This window comes from Phaethon aethereus (genome assembly GCF_964289735.1).
Source record: "Phaethon aethereus genome assembly, chromosome: 2".
NCBI classification, from domain to species: Eukaryota; Metazoa; Chordata; class Aves; order Phaethontiformes; family Phaethontidae; genus Phaethon; species Phaethon aethereus.
Genome location: NC_138582.1, coordinates 128,396,637 through 128,414,507, shown reverse-complemented (window position 1 = coordinate 128,414,507; position 17,871 = coordinate 128,396,637). Strand labels below are relative to the sequence as shown.

Genomic DNA, 17,871 nt, shown 5'->3' with positions numbered 1-17,871 from the left:
AGCTTATACAATAATATCATATTTGTAAATATTTTTTTCTAGCTGACTTAAGTTATGTTTCCAGTAACCTGTTTACTAAAAATTCCATTTGCTCAAATGCATTGTTTCAGATTACCTATGTCAGCAGACAATTCTTAGGCTTTTAAGAATAAATTTTTCAGAAGTCTTTGAGAAAGTAATTACAGAAATCAGATGTATACTTCAACCAAAAAAAAAATTAAAAAAGGAAAAAGGATTGTACAGCTGAACAAGTAAAATGTACGCAAGACTCAGCCACCTACTTAGTCTTAAACATAAGCTTTATCTAAACTTACAACTCCCTAACAGTTACTTGTTTCAGATCAATTTCTCAGGTGGCCTAATTTGTAACAGAGCTCAGCAGCAGCAGTTCCTATTATTTCAATAGGAGTTGTGTGATTCAACAGTGTGGATGATTAGACAAGCAGTGTTTAAAAATGGTCACTGATAGCTGCTTCATGCACTTCTCTGTTTTCATTAGATATTAATATTAAGCAAAGATGATCAGAAATGCGTTAAAGGTCTTTTGTTATCCCTTTAGATCCTTTAACATATTGGTATTTCTGGGTCTTGAATGTTTCTCTCCAAGATATCATGCAGCTGTCCTCTGTTAATTTTTTCAATAGGTGTGTTTCTGCTTAGCATTTTATTATTGCTGTATTTATTAGGAGAACGGGTAAATAAAGTACCAAATGCAACAAATCAAATATGTTTTTATGTTTAGGTTATGGTCTCCTGTTCTATTTTTACCCAACTAATAATGCTTATCTTCTCTTTCCCCTACCAACTTCATATTGCTCTCACTTACCTGTGTAGATTCTTCATGCTCCTTATTGCCCTCCTGTTTTTCTTAAAGAGAAATAAGAACACATTACCTCAGTCTTTAGTTGAAGTAAAACCGTCCAGACCAGTGGTTCTTATATGCATCTTGCTCACTATGACTGCAGCCACTGTCAGTAGAGGTAGCAGAAGTTGCAGTAGCAACAGCTTTCAGTATTGGTCAGGACAATGTGTTGACTACTCAGGAATTACTCAGGCAGCACTTTATTATGGTACATGTGTATTAGAATTTGTGAATCTCAGCCTAGCTCATCTTCAGTGCAGCATGGATTCCAAGAGCACATCTCCTTTCCTGAGCACCTCAGAAAGCTGAATCCTTATCACAGCATTTCTTTCTTAGATTTAGGATTCCTGGCTGTCACCTGTGAGGAAGGAAAACAATCTTTTGAATCACTTTGAATATATGTGCTTTAATAGTTAGTGAATTAATCTTAATACTCTAGAAGAAAGTTTTTCATCTACATGTTGTGTTAAAAGTAACATGGTTTGATATATGCATACCTGTGGGTTTTTTTAACCTAAAGAATATGGAAGCAGTAGTCCTCATTATTTTATACATTTCTTTTTGAAATCTACTGTGCATTTAACTTGTAGTACAGTAAAGAAAAATGTTCTTCTTCAATGCAGTTCTTTTAGAATACTCCTGCATTTCTTGCAAACTATGAAGCAAAGAACTTTCAAAAAAGGTACCATATGTTTTACCTTACTGACAGACCTCAGTATGAAAAAAGCCAGCATATCTATTTTTGCAACAAATCAATTAACTTATACAATAATCATACCCCACATTCTTTCAAAAATAATTTAGCAAAGAACAACTTAGTGATACACTGTGTTATACAACAGCTAGAGAGAATACATTTTCTTGTACTGTGTCTCATAGTAAACTCATGCCAAAGTTGTTACCATTCTGCTATAGAATTGTTGTAATAACAACTCACCTTCTTTTTTAGTTAGTTCATTTTTATTGAGCTTTGTTATTCCACACATGCTTTTCTGCTGGAAGCTTTTATACCAGAAAGCCTTTGAAGAGTGGGATAGCTCTTTAAATTTATCTGGAAGTAATGTGGTTTCTTTTACCTCGGCTGTTACTGCTGCCCACATTCTTTTATTTCCGGGTAGTAAATGCAATGGATTTGTCAGATTTTCTTGAAAAGGCAATATATGTTATCTAGAAATTTGCAACACAGTATCAGTTTCTGTCCCATTCAACATTTTCCTTCCCCTTACTTCTCTTTGAAAGTTAGAAAATGCAATTTATGTGCCAATATTTTTCTAGTATTTTTGGAAAATTTATTTGACACAAAATCCCACTTACCTTGTAATGAGTTCTAAAGTTAGCTCTATACCCAAAGACAGAGATATTCTTACAGGTTCTTCTATGTTCCTGTACCTTTTGAGGCATATTGGACACTCTACTGAAACATGATATTTTTCTACTGAGTTCATTTATCTCATGACTCGTGATAGGGAAGCACAGAAGCTCCTTTTTTACTTTACATCTTACCCTCAGTTTATTGCAAAGGCACCTGTTAGTTCTAAAGGCATGCACGTGAATTCCTTAGGTTTGCTAACGTGTTTTTTCCCGTTGCTCATTATTTTCTATCATTTCTCTCAAAATATTCTGGACTCAGTTATCTGGGACATGACCAATGATGATGAAAGAGCACACTAGCATAAAGACTGAAAGCACAATTAAATTACTTGAAGTCACAAAATAGTTAAAGAGATCAATTACATACGTACTGTTCTTTGTGACATTTAATTCTCAAAATAAAACGTGAAGTTTTCCTCAGCTTTCTAATCAGAACATCCATACTCACAAATCACAGAATCACAGAATCATTAAGGTTGAAAAAGACCTTTAAGATCATCAAGTCCAACCATCAACCCAACACCACCATGCCCATTAAACCATGTCCCGAAGTGCCATGTCCACGCTTTTTTTGAATACTTCCTGTGATGGTGACTCCACCACCTCTCTGGGCAGCCTGTTCCTGAATGAAAGCTATTAATTTTGAGTTGCTGTGCAGACTTGAAGAGAGCTCTGATAGTTTTTGTTAAAGTACAGCAAAGCAGAAACCGTGCCAACTCTCAGATCACCATAAAGACAGAGCACAGTTACAGGCCATATGGGCAGGCACGTTAACCAACCCATGGCAACGCAGCACAAGCTACAGCAATCAAACACAACCCAAGGCACATGCTCCAGCTCTAAGTTGCTTCACCAAACCAGCGTGACTGCTTTTAGCCACAAAGCCAAACGTCTCCGTAGGGCGGCGCAGCACACGGCACTCCCAAGCAACGCAGTACAATAGACATACTCCCATGGAGTGCACACACAGAAGATAGTGCTCCCACACCTCCCTCCAGCTTCCGTTTAATGTTTTAATCTTCTCTGCTGATTTATGACCAGATATGAAATACTGCATTTCCTGAGCAGAACAAGGATTTCAGCACCTGTCATCCCACCCTTATCTATGCTCCTCCCATGCTGTTCATGATGGGATATCCCATGATCCATAAGGTTGGTGCTCCCTCCAGGGTTGTTAACTACGCCAGGGACTCGGCTTGCTTAACAGGTTCTGTAACAGGGTAGCATGAAGATGCAAATACTATAATAGCTGAAACTACTTTTAAAATTCCCTCTAAATGAATTAGCATGTTAATAGGTTGGATGCTGTGCTTTGCATTTTTACGCCTACAGGTCTTTGCAGATTATAAAAAGCCATAGTTGATCCTTCAAAATGACATGAAATAAAAATATTATTCTCAATTCAGTATTTGTTTGGGTCATCCTCTGGAGTTAAATTGAAAGTTTAACAGCATTCATATCCTTACAACAGGTATCTGTAGCATAGCAAGCAAACATAACATATAATGCTTCACGCAGTTCTTTGGGTTTCCAGTGCAATTCCTACAGCTGTTCTTCCATAATGTTTCTACAAGGTGTGAAGAACAATTTTCCCAAGAAGTAAAACCTGCTGATTTAATTTGGTCAGGAGCATCATTACCCTTTTGAACTATATGCATAAACATAGAAGAACATTAGGTTCTAATGTTGGTCTTAATGTCCTTCCTATAGAACAACTGCTGCTTCTCTTTCCCCTGCTTTGTGGGCCCCTTACACCACCTCCTTCACCTCTCAGGCTCCTGGATGATAATGAATCTCAAAAAGATGTGAGGAAAGGCCTATGTTACCAGGCCTGCAGCGGGCTGCCCTTGATGGCCAGTAGACCTGCTGGGAAGAGGAACGATGCTAGGAGCACAGGAGGATACCAGTGAGGGATGATTACTGAAGGACGCGATACTGCAATGATACAGGCTGAGGATTCAGTTGTCCTGTGAATATACCATGGGTGTGAGGGTGACAAAAAGTAGGTAGGAACTAAAATGATGCAAAGGAGGTGGACAGAATCTCCCAACAATGAAGGCTGTGGCAGATTTAGAGGACCACATTCAAGGAACTCACCCAGCAGACTATGGTACCATCATCCTCACGGCTTCCTTTCCACTGTGCACCAGAGAAGCAGCTATCCTGAGCTGGAGAATGCATGGAGGCTGTGTGGGGCTGGGCTGTCAGCCTGCCATACACAGGGGAAGCAAGAAAGAGAGAATCCAGGGATGGTGTGGAAGCCTCCATATCTTACCTGTGACTCACTGGAAAGTTGCCTTGATCTCTCCTGCAGAGGCTGCTTCAGAGGATGAAAACAACTAGTTTAGGAGAAGGGAAATTTGGAAAGACTTTCAACAGTGAAGACAATAGAGAGGGTTACCCCAGAAGGTAATTGATATCACATGTTAATCAAGGGAATCTTCCAAAAGATGGCCAAAGCATCTGATTATGCTGCACTGTAGAATACATCCATCTTATTACTAATAGAACTAATCCTATGTAACTGTCCTGGTTTTCTCATTCTAATACGTATTAAATACAAAATCCACTGATCGGTGCTGCTAGTGGCGACTCCTGCTTGACTCACAAGTAACACTACATGACTGGAGTGCCTCTTGCACACAACTTTTTCAATAAAATATTCCCCAGTTGTGGATTTAGTGTTCAATTCTTGGAGTATATAGGTTCTAGTTGATTTCCACTGAATTTGTTATCACACGCCAGTAAATCTCCTGTTCTTTAAAAATGAATTATATTATTTCCTTTTCTCTTTTTTCACAGTACACAATCTTTCAACCACACTTTCACTAGCATACATGTTGCCTCCATGCTCTGTTCAGAAACGGACTTTGTTTTTTCCACTGAATATTTGCAAAAGGCTGAGTTTCCTCACATGACTGGTAATCAGTCCTGTCTGTGAAATAAATGCAACACAAAGTTGAAAAAAGGTAAACATACTCTGGCAAGTGCTTGTTTCTCTTTAATGTCCGTTTCCTACCATGGATTTAGTTTCTGTGGGCCAGAAACGCATGTAAATCTTCTTGTGTCTCCAGAAGGTTATTTATTTGTTGGGACTGGATGAATGCCCAGTTCTTCCTATCTTTCTGTCATTCATTAATTCTTTTTCAGAAATACACTAGTGTACAAATACGAATTACTGGCAAGCCTTAAAAACCTGAAACAAAGCTATAAAATAAAATTGCAGAATATAGCTAGTCACAGTGCATAGTCAAGAAAAATTGAAATGTCTGTTGTACTGAACGTGAACCCTGCGTTTTCACCCTTGTTAAAAAAAAATCAAATGTATTTATATTAAAAAAAAAAATCAAATACTGACTTTGAAGTAGAGAAATAACTGATACCACTAACAACATTGTCAGGGTCTGAGATGACTTCTTATATAGGCAGTTCATACATAGTTCTGACTCTTAAGCAAGAACTTGCTTAAGGCCCTGTTTGCCTTTGTAAGGTTCGATGATGGTAATACTTACTTTCAAAAAAGATTTGATTTATAAAAAAATGAAACAATTAGCTTAGTTTGCTAAACAAACCCCCAAACGATGCAAATTTGTCATTAAATTATCAGCATTAACCTGACCTTACTTTTTTCTATCCTCAAGTGCCAAAATTAAACCGCAGCCTCTAATACTTCCTGTTTGTGCTGCTACCTCCACTGTGGAGTTGTGTTTTTTTAAAATTCCAATCTGTTGGGTTTTTTTTGGGGGGGGGGGGGGGTTGGCCTATTTTCTTTGAAACCATCATTGCTAACATCATGGAAATCAGTAAGTATACTTAGGCAGAAACTCCTACCCAAACAACCTAACAAAAGAAAACACGCAAATCAAAACCAGTTTGGAGCATGCTTCTTACTAAACCAAACCAGAACAGCCCCAGAATTGTCAATGCAGCCCACAAACAGGCACTTCCCTTTTGGCCAATAAAGTTTTACATCTTTTTGCCAGTGGTGAACTTTCTTTTTAATATACCATATATTTCCCTCAAGCTTTGGCTAAAAGCAAACGCTGCAGTTTAACTACATTATTTTGACTTTTGATATAATGCAAGCATGGACATGCATATGTTACATTACCTTCTGTCTTTCTCATCACAATGGTAATGCAGGGGGAAGAAGCGAGTCTCTCTCTCTCCATTCTGTACTTTGCTGCTGTTTCCATCTGCTCTAAGAGGCTGTGATCAACTGTACCCTCTATTTTACTAAGAGTTTGCTTAAATGTTGCTCTTGGATGTCTTCATTTTCTTACGTCAGCTGGTTTCCTTATGACCGTTTCACAAGGGAGTCTGTATATTGTTATCCAAAGTGCTTATCTAAAGTCAGTCCAGCATTTCCTCCTGATTGTGACAGAGGTAAACTGCTAGCTGATGATTTTCTGGGGGGAAAGTATGTTCCCCTGGGACTTCAAGGATATGGGAGACATACATTATATTACTGAAGGTCCAAGGATATGAAATAACACATAACATTATGTAATAAAAGGATCAAATTAACAGAATATACACTGAAACTTGACAATCAAAATGCATAGTGAAATAATCTTTTCCCCCCATTTATAAGATCTCTAACAGAAGGTCATAGCTAGCCAGTACTTAAGACTCGGTCCTTTAAGTCTCTGTAGGTGCTCAATGACACACTGAAATCTCATAATCATTACAGATAGTATGCTCTTAAAACTCTTGGTTACAATATGTCACAAAACTCACCTTTTCTAAAATCAAAGACCCAGATTATTCACTGGAACAAAGAAAGAAATTAATCTGTATCAAGCAGTAGGAGCTTCTTGTTAAGTTTAAAATTATTTCTATAGCTTAGACTAGTAAAAATAAAAGATGTTTAAAAATGGTTATTCCTTATATCTTAGACTGCTTTTCAAAAAAGCTGTTCGCTACTCTGAGCGTTTTTCTTCTTTTCAAGTGACCTAAATATAAATGAGCACCTAGAAAAATGTCTCAAAACCAGGGTCAGTCATGGAAGTTACTTTTGCCAGCACTACCTTATGTAGTCCATTACATTTTCTTTCTCCATTAAATTTTCTTAAGTCCTGGTATTTTTGTTGGTTTCTGGGTGTCATCAGTTTTAATTATTATTGCTTTTTTTTTCTGAGTTTGAATATTTTTAATCTATCCCTTTTGTCTCCTATTACAAAATAAAAGTAAAGAAACTAACTCAATTTTTTGTCATAGTATATTTACCATCCAGTTGCAATTCTCTATATAAGTTAAAGGCAAATTAAAATGTATTTCAAATTAGATGGAGCCTATAGAAAAAGATACAGCTGCAGAAACCAAAGCAGGCTACTCATAAACAAAGCTAATAGCCTAATTACAAAGCTTACCATTAAAAAAAAGCCTAAGAATAAACATAAAAACTAAACAAAGGACAAAAAACCCTGTTCTCTTATTCAGACAGGTAGACAGTTACATTTAGACCCTTACACATTTCATAATATCTGTACACCTAAAATACAGATATTTGAGGCTGTTTGGCTTGTTACTTGGCCATTCTTAAGTGCTGCATGAAGGATGGGAGGTCTCAAAATTCTACTCCTGAAATGAATAACTTCAGGGAAGAAGAAACTGTATCAACCTATAATTTTTTTTTTTTACTTTTTACTGTCTTTCTGCTTGGGTTAAATACTCAAGATTAGCATAAAGCACATAATCTTATCCCACACGTTAGCGATATTACTCTTTCATTCCATCCATATTGACAACACTGTGTGACCAACGATCAGTAAACATAAGATCACTGCTAATTGTTTAGGGAAGCCATAATCACAGAATCATTAAGGTTGAAAAAGACCTTTAAGATCATCAAGTCCAACCATCAACCCAACACCACCATGCCCACTAAACCATGTCCCGAAGTGCCACGTCTACATGTTTTTGAACACTTCCAGTGATGGTGACTCCACCACCTCTCTGGGCAGCCTGTTCCAATGTTTGACCACTCTCTCCGTACAGAAATATTTTCTAATATCCAGTCTAAACCTTCCCTCGCACAAAAAAATAAAAAAACTACAGCCTGACACCGACCGATGCTCCCTGCGCAGGCTGCGGCGGCACTGCCTGGGCACCCCGCTGCCCCTTTTCACTTGCCCCCTTGAGTGAAAGCTGCAAGGCATAAAGCATTGCTGGCAATGATAGTACCCCACAAAAGAACCTTAAAAGCTAGCACAAAGTAAGCTGAACTACTGCCATTAATGTTGAATAACTTCTAAAAAATATTCAAAGTATAGATAGGGCCCAGGTCTATTCTACCAACTGTGTTTAAGGAAGCCACCTGTCTGTAATTTGCTTCTTGACCCTCCATATGATATGAAGCAATGACACAGAAGTTCTTTCAACACTGACACATTTTTTAAGTTGTTGAATTGCTTACAGAACACTGACAAAATCTTAAATTTTGTCCAAAACCAGAGGTTTGAACCTATGGTGGAAATGAGAGATTTATTTTAAATAATGTCTGTACTTAACAAATGCTAAGTTTTGACAAATACTAAGAAGGTACAGCAAATTCTTAACTGGTAGTATACTTCCATTTCTAGCTTAAGCAACCAAAGGTAAAGAGATGGGGAGTGTGGGCGTGGAGGATAGACATCCTGATATCTGCCTGGAACAATCTCTGCCACCTTGGAGCTGCTTTGTTTTGGCTTGTTTTGTTTTGAGCTGCAAGAACTCTGCAAACGGGTGTTCCCAGCTTCTGGCAGCCATATGTGCTGCCTACCATCTGTTTTCATTCCACTGTGCTATGGAGACAAACACACTTTATTTTTAGTGTTCTACATTTCCTGATGTTGCACATAATAGGAATTATATCTCATGTCTAAGCCACTATACGTGAACAATCTTCTGTGGATAACTGATGAGTAGAGGCGACAGATTATCACACAGGATCATACGAGATGCATTTCTCAGTGCAAGTATATAATTTATAATGAAGTTTGCTTGATTCCTGCGTACCTGTGCTTTCTCTCTACATTGCCTACAAGGGGGCTTCCTTCATATGTTTTAAAGATACATTTTCCCAGCCACTTCCTGGGGTGTAGGAAATTACTACAATTTTGTGGGTTGCCACTAGTGGTTGCCATTCTGCACGCAGCATTCAGAGTCAAAACAGGATATGAAGAAATGAACAGCTGTATGATCGACTGCAAAGAGACAACAGTGCGTACAACAAATGCTTGTCTGAAAGGAGGACTTCTGTGCACAGGCTCTCACACAGTTCTGTTGGAAACCATGCACTCCAAAATTAGTTTGCAAGCATTAACTGGATAGTATAATATTTATGTAAAATTTGATTTGAAAAGATTTCACTGTTACATCTCAGTGCAGCTTGGGAAGGCACCCATGGCACACTGGAGAGCTAGTAATTCTTGAAAATGCACCAGACTAAATCAGATTCTAGAAAACATTGCTCGTGTTACCTACGTTGACATTAAGCAATACATTTCTAGTCAACAGTATTTTTTCTTTCCCAGTTTAACCTCTCCCTCCTCAAACTTCTAAGTAGCTGAGTAAGCACTGACTGTTAGCTACATATGCCCTGATCAAAATTTGCTACAACTCAACCAGCATCATCATTGCCAGCATAACTTAAAATACCCATACTTTTAGAGCACATTGCAGCACAGATCTTTCCACCATATAATACTGCAATTTCAGGATACCGTAAACTATTATTAAGCTACTACTGATGAGGAATTACCTCTGGTTTCAAAAAATAATTAAAAATTTATTAAGAGTTGCACGGAAATAGAGAACAACAGAGGAAATTAGTGCCTTTAAAACAGCTTATGCATGAAGAGATTCAAAGTGTTCACTGTTTATAGGATACTCCAAAAGACACCTGAAGGAGTTCCATTTAACTTTTTCAGATTAGTTCTATTCAGTCTGAGTTTTTTCACTCATTAATTCTTTCCTAAAATAAAACTTTTATTCCTTGCATGTGATCTTACAAATACATAAGTACTTCTTGATTAATTAGATTGACGAGGCATTTTCCATCTTTTTATTTCATTCAAATATTTTAATAATGGACTTCAACTACTCCAGTTTGAGTGGATGACTTTAAGTTATCTGCAGCTACTACTCTTCCCCCAGAGATTCTGGCCAAAATTGTGGGAAAGTTACTTTTATCTTATTACTTTTAAATTTATTCTGCCTTCTGCTTTCAAATTATCAAATGCAGTTAAGCTGTTCTGCAAATCCTCATAGTCCTCTATTTTATGTAATAAGATGCAAGGAATAATTTCTGTCTTAAAGCAGATTCTTCTACAGCTATCAAAATTATGAAGAGGAAATATTTTTGTTGATTGGTGTCAGTAAGTCTTCTTTTTATGCCTTTTTTCTTCCAACATAGTATACAGATTAGACTAAAATACTTTTCTGTTGGGTTCCCACTCAAATTTCAGAACTAGCATTTAGCTGAAACTAAATACAGAAGGAGTTTTGAATGGAGACTGGCAAATTCAATTTATGAATTTGCATTAGTCAAGCGTCGATTAACACCCTTCCATACAGTTCCCTGCTGCTGTGTTGTCCTGTATTAAATAAGTGAGACTATTTCTTTCTAATCTCCCTCATAAACTGTCAATTTATATTCTGAAGCAAAGTATATAATCCATCATACATCATTCTGTCACTCCCAAACTGACATAATCTACTACTTTCTAAGATGTCTGTGGCATAATTTTGATGTCTACGTTCACTGTGCATATGCATTTTCCTAATAAAATCTGAACAGTCTTATATTTGCTTGGGTTTGTTGAAAGGTCAGCAAACATTTATTTCAACGAAAATTATTTTTGACAATCATTTCAAATCAATACAGTGGTTGGAAGGGCCAGAACAAGGAATAAAAACTTTAAAAACACTGATCTTGAGAACATCATTCCTAATTTTCACTTATGTTAAAATAAAACTATCATTTGAACTTTGCATTATAGTCCTATAATAGAAAATTTCTTGCACAATCCAGCCATAGCCTTCCTCGATTTCTCTGATAAAGACTACCTAATCTGAACATTCACTCCATACTTTATTCACAGCACTGCTACATCTGAAATCTCCTGGGTGGCAGTTTTTATTATATTCAATAAAAAGAAATTTAAACACTGCATTAATGAACAGAAAATTTGTGTATACTTTTACAGCAAATTTGGGAATAGTATTCAAAGCAACTCAAGACAATAGCTTGTAAAGTGATTTCAACCTACATGCTTAGTAATTCTTTTAAAAAGTGGGCAAATCTGAATTTATATCATTATAAAGTATTTATAATGAATAATCTATTTTTTCATAGAAAAAAAAATTCTGATGTTGCTCAGTTTTAAATCCCAATTTCATATAATACCCATGACAATTTTAGGTACATAATGAACACTTATTTCAAAATTAGTTTATTTTCCTAGCACACCATCATATTTCCAAACATTTCTAGTTATTAAATGCAAGCTTAATACTCAGATATCTAACAAGATCATTTCAAGATTGCCTCAAAATTTATATTAATTTCAGCTCTTCTAGTTATTACCCAGTCATATTTTTCTTTTGAAATGTCTAAGTCTTCTATTATTCTTTAAAATATTATAAAATCATCACAAGCATCTGTTGTAATTGGAAAATGGAATTCAAACTGTTTTTCCAAGGAGTGGATTATAAAAAAAACCCCAGCAAGCCAACCCCAAAATTCCAAATTAAAATCCATTACAATTGCTCTGTGCTCTCATGATCATGTTTTGCTTCCTAAAAACTGTTTCTTTTTCATCATATAGTTTAAGAAAAAGGTATTTAATGATTCAATCCCTTAATTTTGGTGTTTGTTTTTAAAGTGGTTTTCATTGTGATGTTTACCTATTCAATACACGTGCAGTTTCAAGTTGGCTAAATGGAAGAAGTGAAACAGGAAATAAGCTGCAAGAAGGATGAACAGGAACTGCCAAACAAATCTTCATCTTGTATCCATGGTATAACGTTTTCAAGGAATCCAAAGAACATCTCTTCAGTTCAGGTTCTCAGGGGTCGCTGAGTTTTATAATTATCTCCAAGCAATTTTCTCCACATCCTGTTAAGCTCTCTCTAAACAGCTGTGTGTGTTGCCATGCAGCTTCACCATCCCCTCCATTTAGAGTTGCTTCCAACATAACTTCTGTTGCACCAGAAAAATCTGAATAGGAGCAAAGATTTTTATCTATTGGAGGAAAAGATAAACAATTAAGTAAGTCACTGCTCCAGACAGTATATAATGCTAGAATGCGTGTTAAAAAAGGTAAGTTCTAATGAATATTTAAAGATCTCAGTTGCAACTACTCAAATCCATCTGTCAATGAGAGGCAGGAAAAAAAAAAGCTGCAAATTTTTACTTATTATTCGTTTAGTGCTCGTGCTCTGAGGACCTCGTCAAGGCTGACGTCACCACACACAGAAGCATCTGTCCTTCCTAGTAAAACACACAACTATCTTGTATCCACTCTCTGTTCTTCCTGACCCTGCTCTGTTGCAGGTAGGGCTGTGTATGTTAATTAAACTGGGTTTTGCACCAGCTTTTTGTACCAATTTTGATTAAAAGCACAGTATTTTCTTGACCTTGCTAAGAAAGACTGAGTTGGAAGAGTAAAAAAGGCATTTGCATTTCGTTTTTAATATTTGCACAATGCTCTCCCCATATAAACTATTTATTCCCAATTACACCTTTGCTGCATGAAATAATTCATTATTTATATTACACACTTACCTCCTATCAGAGCAATTTCTGCTGTTGGAGAGCAAAGTCTCCACTTTATTCTTCCACTCTGAAATGTCTGACTGCTTGTCCTAACTGAAATGTTATCTATTTTTAGACTGACTGACTTGCACTCAAACTTCCAGCTGATGTAAGCAGAGGATGACCCCTCTTTTCGAGCTAAATAAACCTAAACGGAAAGAAGACATAGTCAGCACATCAAAAACTGAGATGATCAACACACATCTAATTAATCATTGTAACAAGGACATAAAATCTTAAGATAGCACACTTTCATTCTTGATCAAGTCTCTGAACCTTTAAAACTGTACACAGTACAATTTTGTATATATCATTCCGAATCCTTAAATCTATTCCACAGTTAGGAAATTGTACATGTTCATAGTCCTTCACTAGGGAACACTAATCTATTTTAATGTGCTTGATAAAGTTTAAGCCACAAAAATACCTAAGGTTATTATTTAAAAAAAAGAGCAGACTTCTGTTTTTTATATAAACGCACTGGCCCACACACTTTGGTTGTTCATTTTGGTTGTTCAGTATTGCTGATGAAGAAAACTGTGTAATCAGTATTTTGGATTCTTCAGATGTGGCTGCTGGCTGCACACCACTTTTCCTAGGACTTGACATGTCTTGGTTAAAGCAAATCATACATGCTAGCTGTATATAAATTCTGTATTAACATTATTTGAACTGTTAGAGATTGGCATAATTTAATGTAGTCCCAATGCTGTTCTAAAATTCACCTGGGTGAATAGTCAAGCCTGTATGTTAACGTTCATTAAAGTTACTATGAACCCTCATAAAAATTCTTTAATAAGCGTCTGATGGTCCTTTAGAGTCTAGCAGCTATTATCAGCAAACCAAGACAACAGACATTACAGATCAAAGAGTCAAAACTGTCATGATCCTTTCAGAATCCCTAGTTAAGAAAACTTATCAGAATTCTGTCATGTCCAGGCTTCTGATTAATGTCATACTGAATGGACTTAGACAGCTCTTTAATTTTTAATCTGGAAAGAACAACACTGAATAAAATGTTAATAAAACACAGTAGTATGTTTTACTAAAGATCCCACCCTAATACAAAAATGTCATTGACAGACTATAAAACAGAATTTTAGTGTCATTATGCACCAGGCATAAAAATGTTAATTCTCATGTTTAAGAAAGCAGAAAAACTTCAAAGGTGTGAGGTGTTACACTGAAGATCACCTATGAAAATGTAACAATTTAACCTGCTTTCACAGAATCACAGAATCACTAGGTTGGAAAGGACCTTTAAGATCATCAAGTCCAACCATTAATCCAGAACCACCATGTCCCCTAAACCATGTCCTGAAGCGCCACATCCACACGTTTTTTGAACACTTCCAGGGATGGCGACTCCACCACCTCCCTGGGCAGCCTGTTCCAATGCCTGACCACCCTCTCAGTGAAGAAATTTTTCCTAATATCCAATCTAAACCTCCCCTGGCGCAACTTGAGGCCATTTCCTCTTGTCCTATCACTAGTTACTTGGGAGAAGAGACCAACACCCTCATCGCCACAACCCCCTTTCAGGTAGTTGTAGAGAGCGATAAGGTCTCCCCTCAGCCTCCTCTTCTCCAGACTGAATAACCCCAGTTCCCTCAGCCGCTCCTCATATGACATGTGCTCCAGACCCCTCACCAGCTTCGTTGCCCTTCTCTGGACACGCTCCAGCACCTCAACATCCTTCTTGTAGTGAGGGGCCCAAAACTGAACACAGTATTCAAGGTGCGGCCTCACCAGTGACGAGTACAGGGGCACAATCACTTCCCTGCTCCTGCTGGCCACACTATTCCTGATACAGGCCAGGACGCTGTTGGCCTTCTTGGCCACCTGGGCACACTGCCGGCTCATATTCAGCCGGCTGTCAACCAGCACCCCCAGGTCCCTTTCCGCCGGGCTGCTCTCCAGCCACTCCTCCCCAAGCCTGTAGCATTGCATGGGGTTGTTGTGGCCAAAGTGCAGGACCCTGCACTTGGCCTTATTAAACCTCATACAGTTGGCCTCTGCCCATCGATCCAGCCTGTCCAGATCCCTCTGCAGAGCCCTCCTACCCTCCAGCAGATCAACACTCCCACTCAGCTTGGTGTCATCTGCAAACTTACTGAGGGAGCACTCGATTCCCTCATCCAGATCATCTATAAAGATATTGAACAAGACTGGTCCCAGAACCGAGCCCTGGGGAACACCACTCGTGACCGGCCGCCAGCCGGATTTAACGCCATTCACCACAACTCTCTGGCCTCGGCCATCCAGCCAGTTCCTCACCCAGCGAAGAGTAAACCCGTCTAAGCCTCGAGCCGCCAGTTTCTCCAGGAGAATGCTGTGGGAGACGCTGTCAAAGGCTTTACTAAAGTCCAGGTAGACAACGTCCACAGCCTTTCCCTCATCCACTAGGCGGGTCACCTGGTCATAGAAGGAGATCAGGTTGGTCAAGCAGGACCTGCCTTTCATGAACCCATGCTGGCTGGGCCTGATCCTTTGGCTGTTCTGCAGATGCCCTGTGAGCACTCTCAAAACCAACCGCTCCATAATCTTCCCCGGCACAGAGGTCAGGCTGACAGGCCTGTAGTTCCCAGGATCCTCCTTCCGGCCTTTCTTGTAGACGGGCGTCACATTGGCAAGCCTCCAGTCTTCTGGGACCTCCCCTGTTAACCAGGACTGCTGATAAACGATGGAGAGTGGCTTGGCAAGCTCCTCCGCCAGCTCTCTCAGTACTCTCGGGTGGATCCCATCAGGCCCCATAGACTTGTGGATGTCCAGGTGGCTTAGCATGTCCTTGACTGCTTCCTCCTGGATTATGAGGAGTACATTGTGCTCTCCATCCCTGTCTTCCAGCTCAGGGGGCTGAATATCCTGTGGATACCTGGAGTGGCTATTAAAGACTGAGGCGAAGAAGGCATTAAGTACCTCAGCCTTGTCCTCGTCCTTGGAGACAATGTTCCCCGCCATATCCAGTAGGGGATGGAGATTCTCCTTGCCTCTCTTCTTGTTGTTAATATATTTGTAAAAACATTTTTTATTATCCTTTACGACTGTGAATATAATCTTGATGTTCATGAAAGTACTGATCTCCACATGATTTTTTAAAGTACCTCAGCTAGTTCTAGCAAGAGATTTCCCTTGATCAGATCCTACTGAATTGCTGTACTTCAGTAAGGAAGCCAAAACACTCCATTAATTACTACTTGGTTGAGGTGCACTAAACATAGGCTTTTAAGGATAAAAACTAAAACATTAGCCTGTCTCATCTTCCATTATAATATACAAACATTTAATCAGAAAAACAGAAGTTAACGTTTCCTTCTGTGTCTTTTTGACTGTCCTTTAACTTTCACACCTGGCTACTCTTTTTCCAGGATTATTTGAAAAAAGTCTGAATTCAGGAGAAAGGAAAAAAAAAAAGAAAAAGCCTCATTCAAATTCTCTTTTACTGGAACAATTCTTCTGGAAAACAAGCTTTTAGAAACTAATGGATTTTAGATCTGCAAGTTCTTACATTCTTACTGTCACCTGCTGTGGTCTGCTTGTTTGAGCCCTGGATGCCAAGTTATCTCTGAATAATCTGATTAAATTTGTGTTTTGTACCTGTTTGAATTGTGTACGATAAAGTCAAGTGACACTGAATAGCAAGAAGATACACAAATACGATGGAGATGGCTACTATCAGATCAGCCAAGATGATCATCTGTCTGAATCATTTTGATCAACAACATTGCAAAGACAAAATATGTAACTGATTTTTTTTTTTTCTGTTACTCCTGGGCTAATACCTATAGTTACCTTTACTGTGGCTTTTATATTTAAATTCCTTTCCATTCTTCACATAGTAAATGATAAACAAAATACTTCTATGAAGGCTCCTTTGGCTGGTAAGTTTCCTGGACAGCTGCTGAATTAAACTCCAAATCCATACCCTGCAGATCTACCTGAGGCATTAGAAAATGAATAGGCAAACCCCAAACAACCTTTCCCTCTGCTGTCTCCCATAATACAAACAACCCACAACAAAAAGTAATTTTAGATTCATACACAGACTTTCTGCAGTATGCTATTCCTGTAGAACCAACATGCTTTAACAACAAGTCTGAGATATATCTGGATCTGTAGCATCTAATTTCTCAATGTCATCCTCTCATTCTTTATCTAGAAAAAACTGAGGTGCTGTTGAACACAAGGGTAAACTCTTTTTGCTTGGCCTTACAGATCGGTCCCTCCCAGTTTTACCTGATTAGTAGAGCTGAGCAGAACAGCAAACTTGTAATTTGTTTCAGTGCAAAGACAGTACGTTTCTTGCAATATCTTTTATATTATTCTCCAGTTTCTTCCCTTATTAATTCTCTTTTATGTAGAATAACCTCTCCAAGCTATTCCCCCATTGCATTTTGCAAGTCAGTTACGTATAGACACAGCACAGAAAACCTCAGAAGACAGTTATATACTTAGCTCCATTTCCCATTAATGGGAAACAAACAATTTCCTAAGCTAGACGAATGTTTGGCCAGAGAACCATTCAGACTAGTAAAATGACAGGAGAACAAAGCAGTAACATGCTATAGTCCCTGACAGGAATGCTCAGTTCCACAGTTGGTAGCTGTTGCGGAAAAAGCTGTTTGCTAGTAAATGACCCCCTCCCATTTTACAGGCATCAGTTCTCTTAGATATAGAGCATATGATTCTGCTGCTGCTCAGTGTCCTGACAGATGGGAAGGAGTCTGGGCAGGGTATAGAGTAAACTGAATAACTGACAGGTTTTGCCTTCTTGCAGATGCAACTATAACACTTAGGATGACGATTTCTTCCTTTGGTTATGCATCAGAGATATGAT

The 17,871-nt window shown here is 38.2% G+C and overlaps 1 protein-coding gene across 1 annotated transcript in view; it reads right to left on the bottom strand.

Annotated features, from left to right (window-relative positions):
• Nucleotides 1-12,285: 12,285 nt before the first annotated feature.
• The window catches only part of NGLY1 (N-glycanase 1), a gene marked incomplete at both ends in the record, with an annotated part of 29,097 nt that continues 23,511 nt past the window's right edge, over nucleotides 12,286-17,871 (bottom strand). The window contains 2 exons of the mRNA XM_081996486.1: nucleotides 12,286-12,461; nucleotides 13,005-13,182. Coding sequence (XP_081852612.1) covers nucleotides 12,286-12,461; nucleotides 13,005-13,182 — 354 coding nt within the window. The remainder of the gene's footprint in view (nucleotides 12,462-13,004; nucleotides 13,183-17,871) is intronic.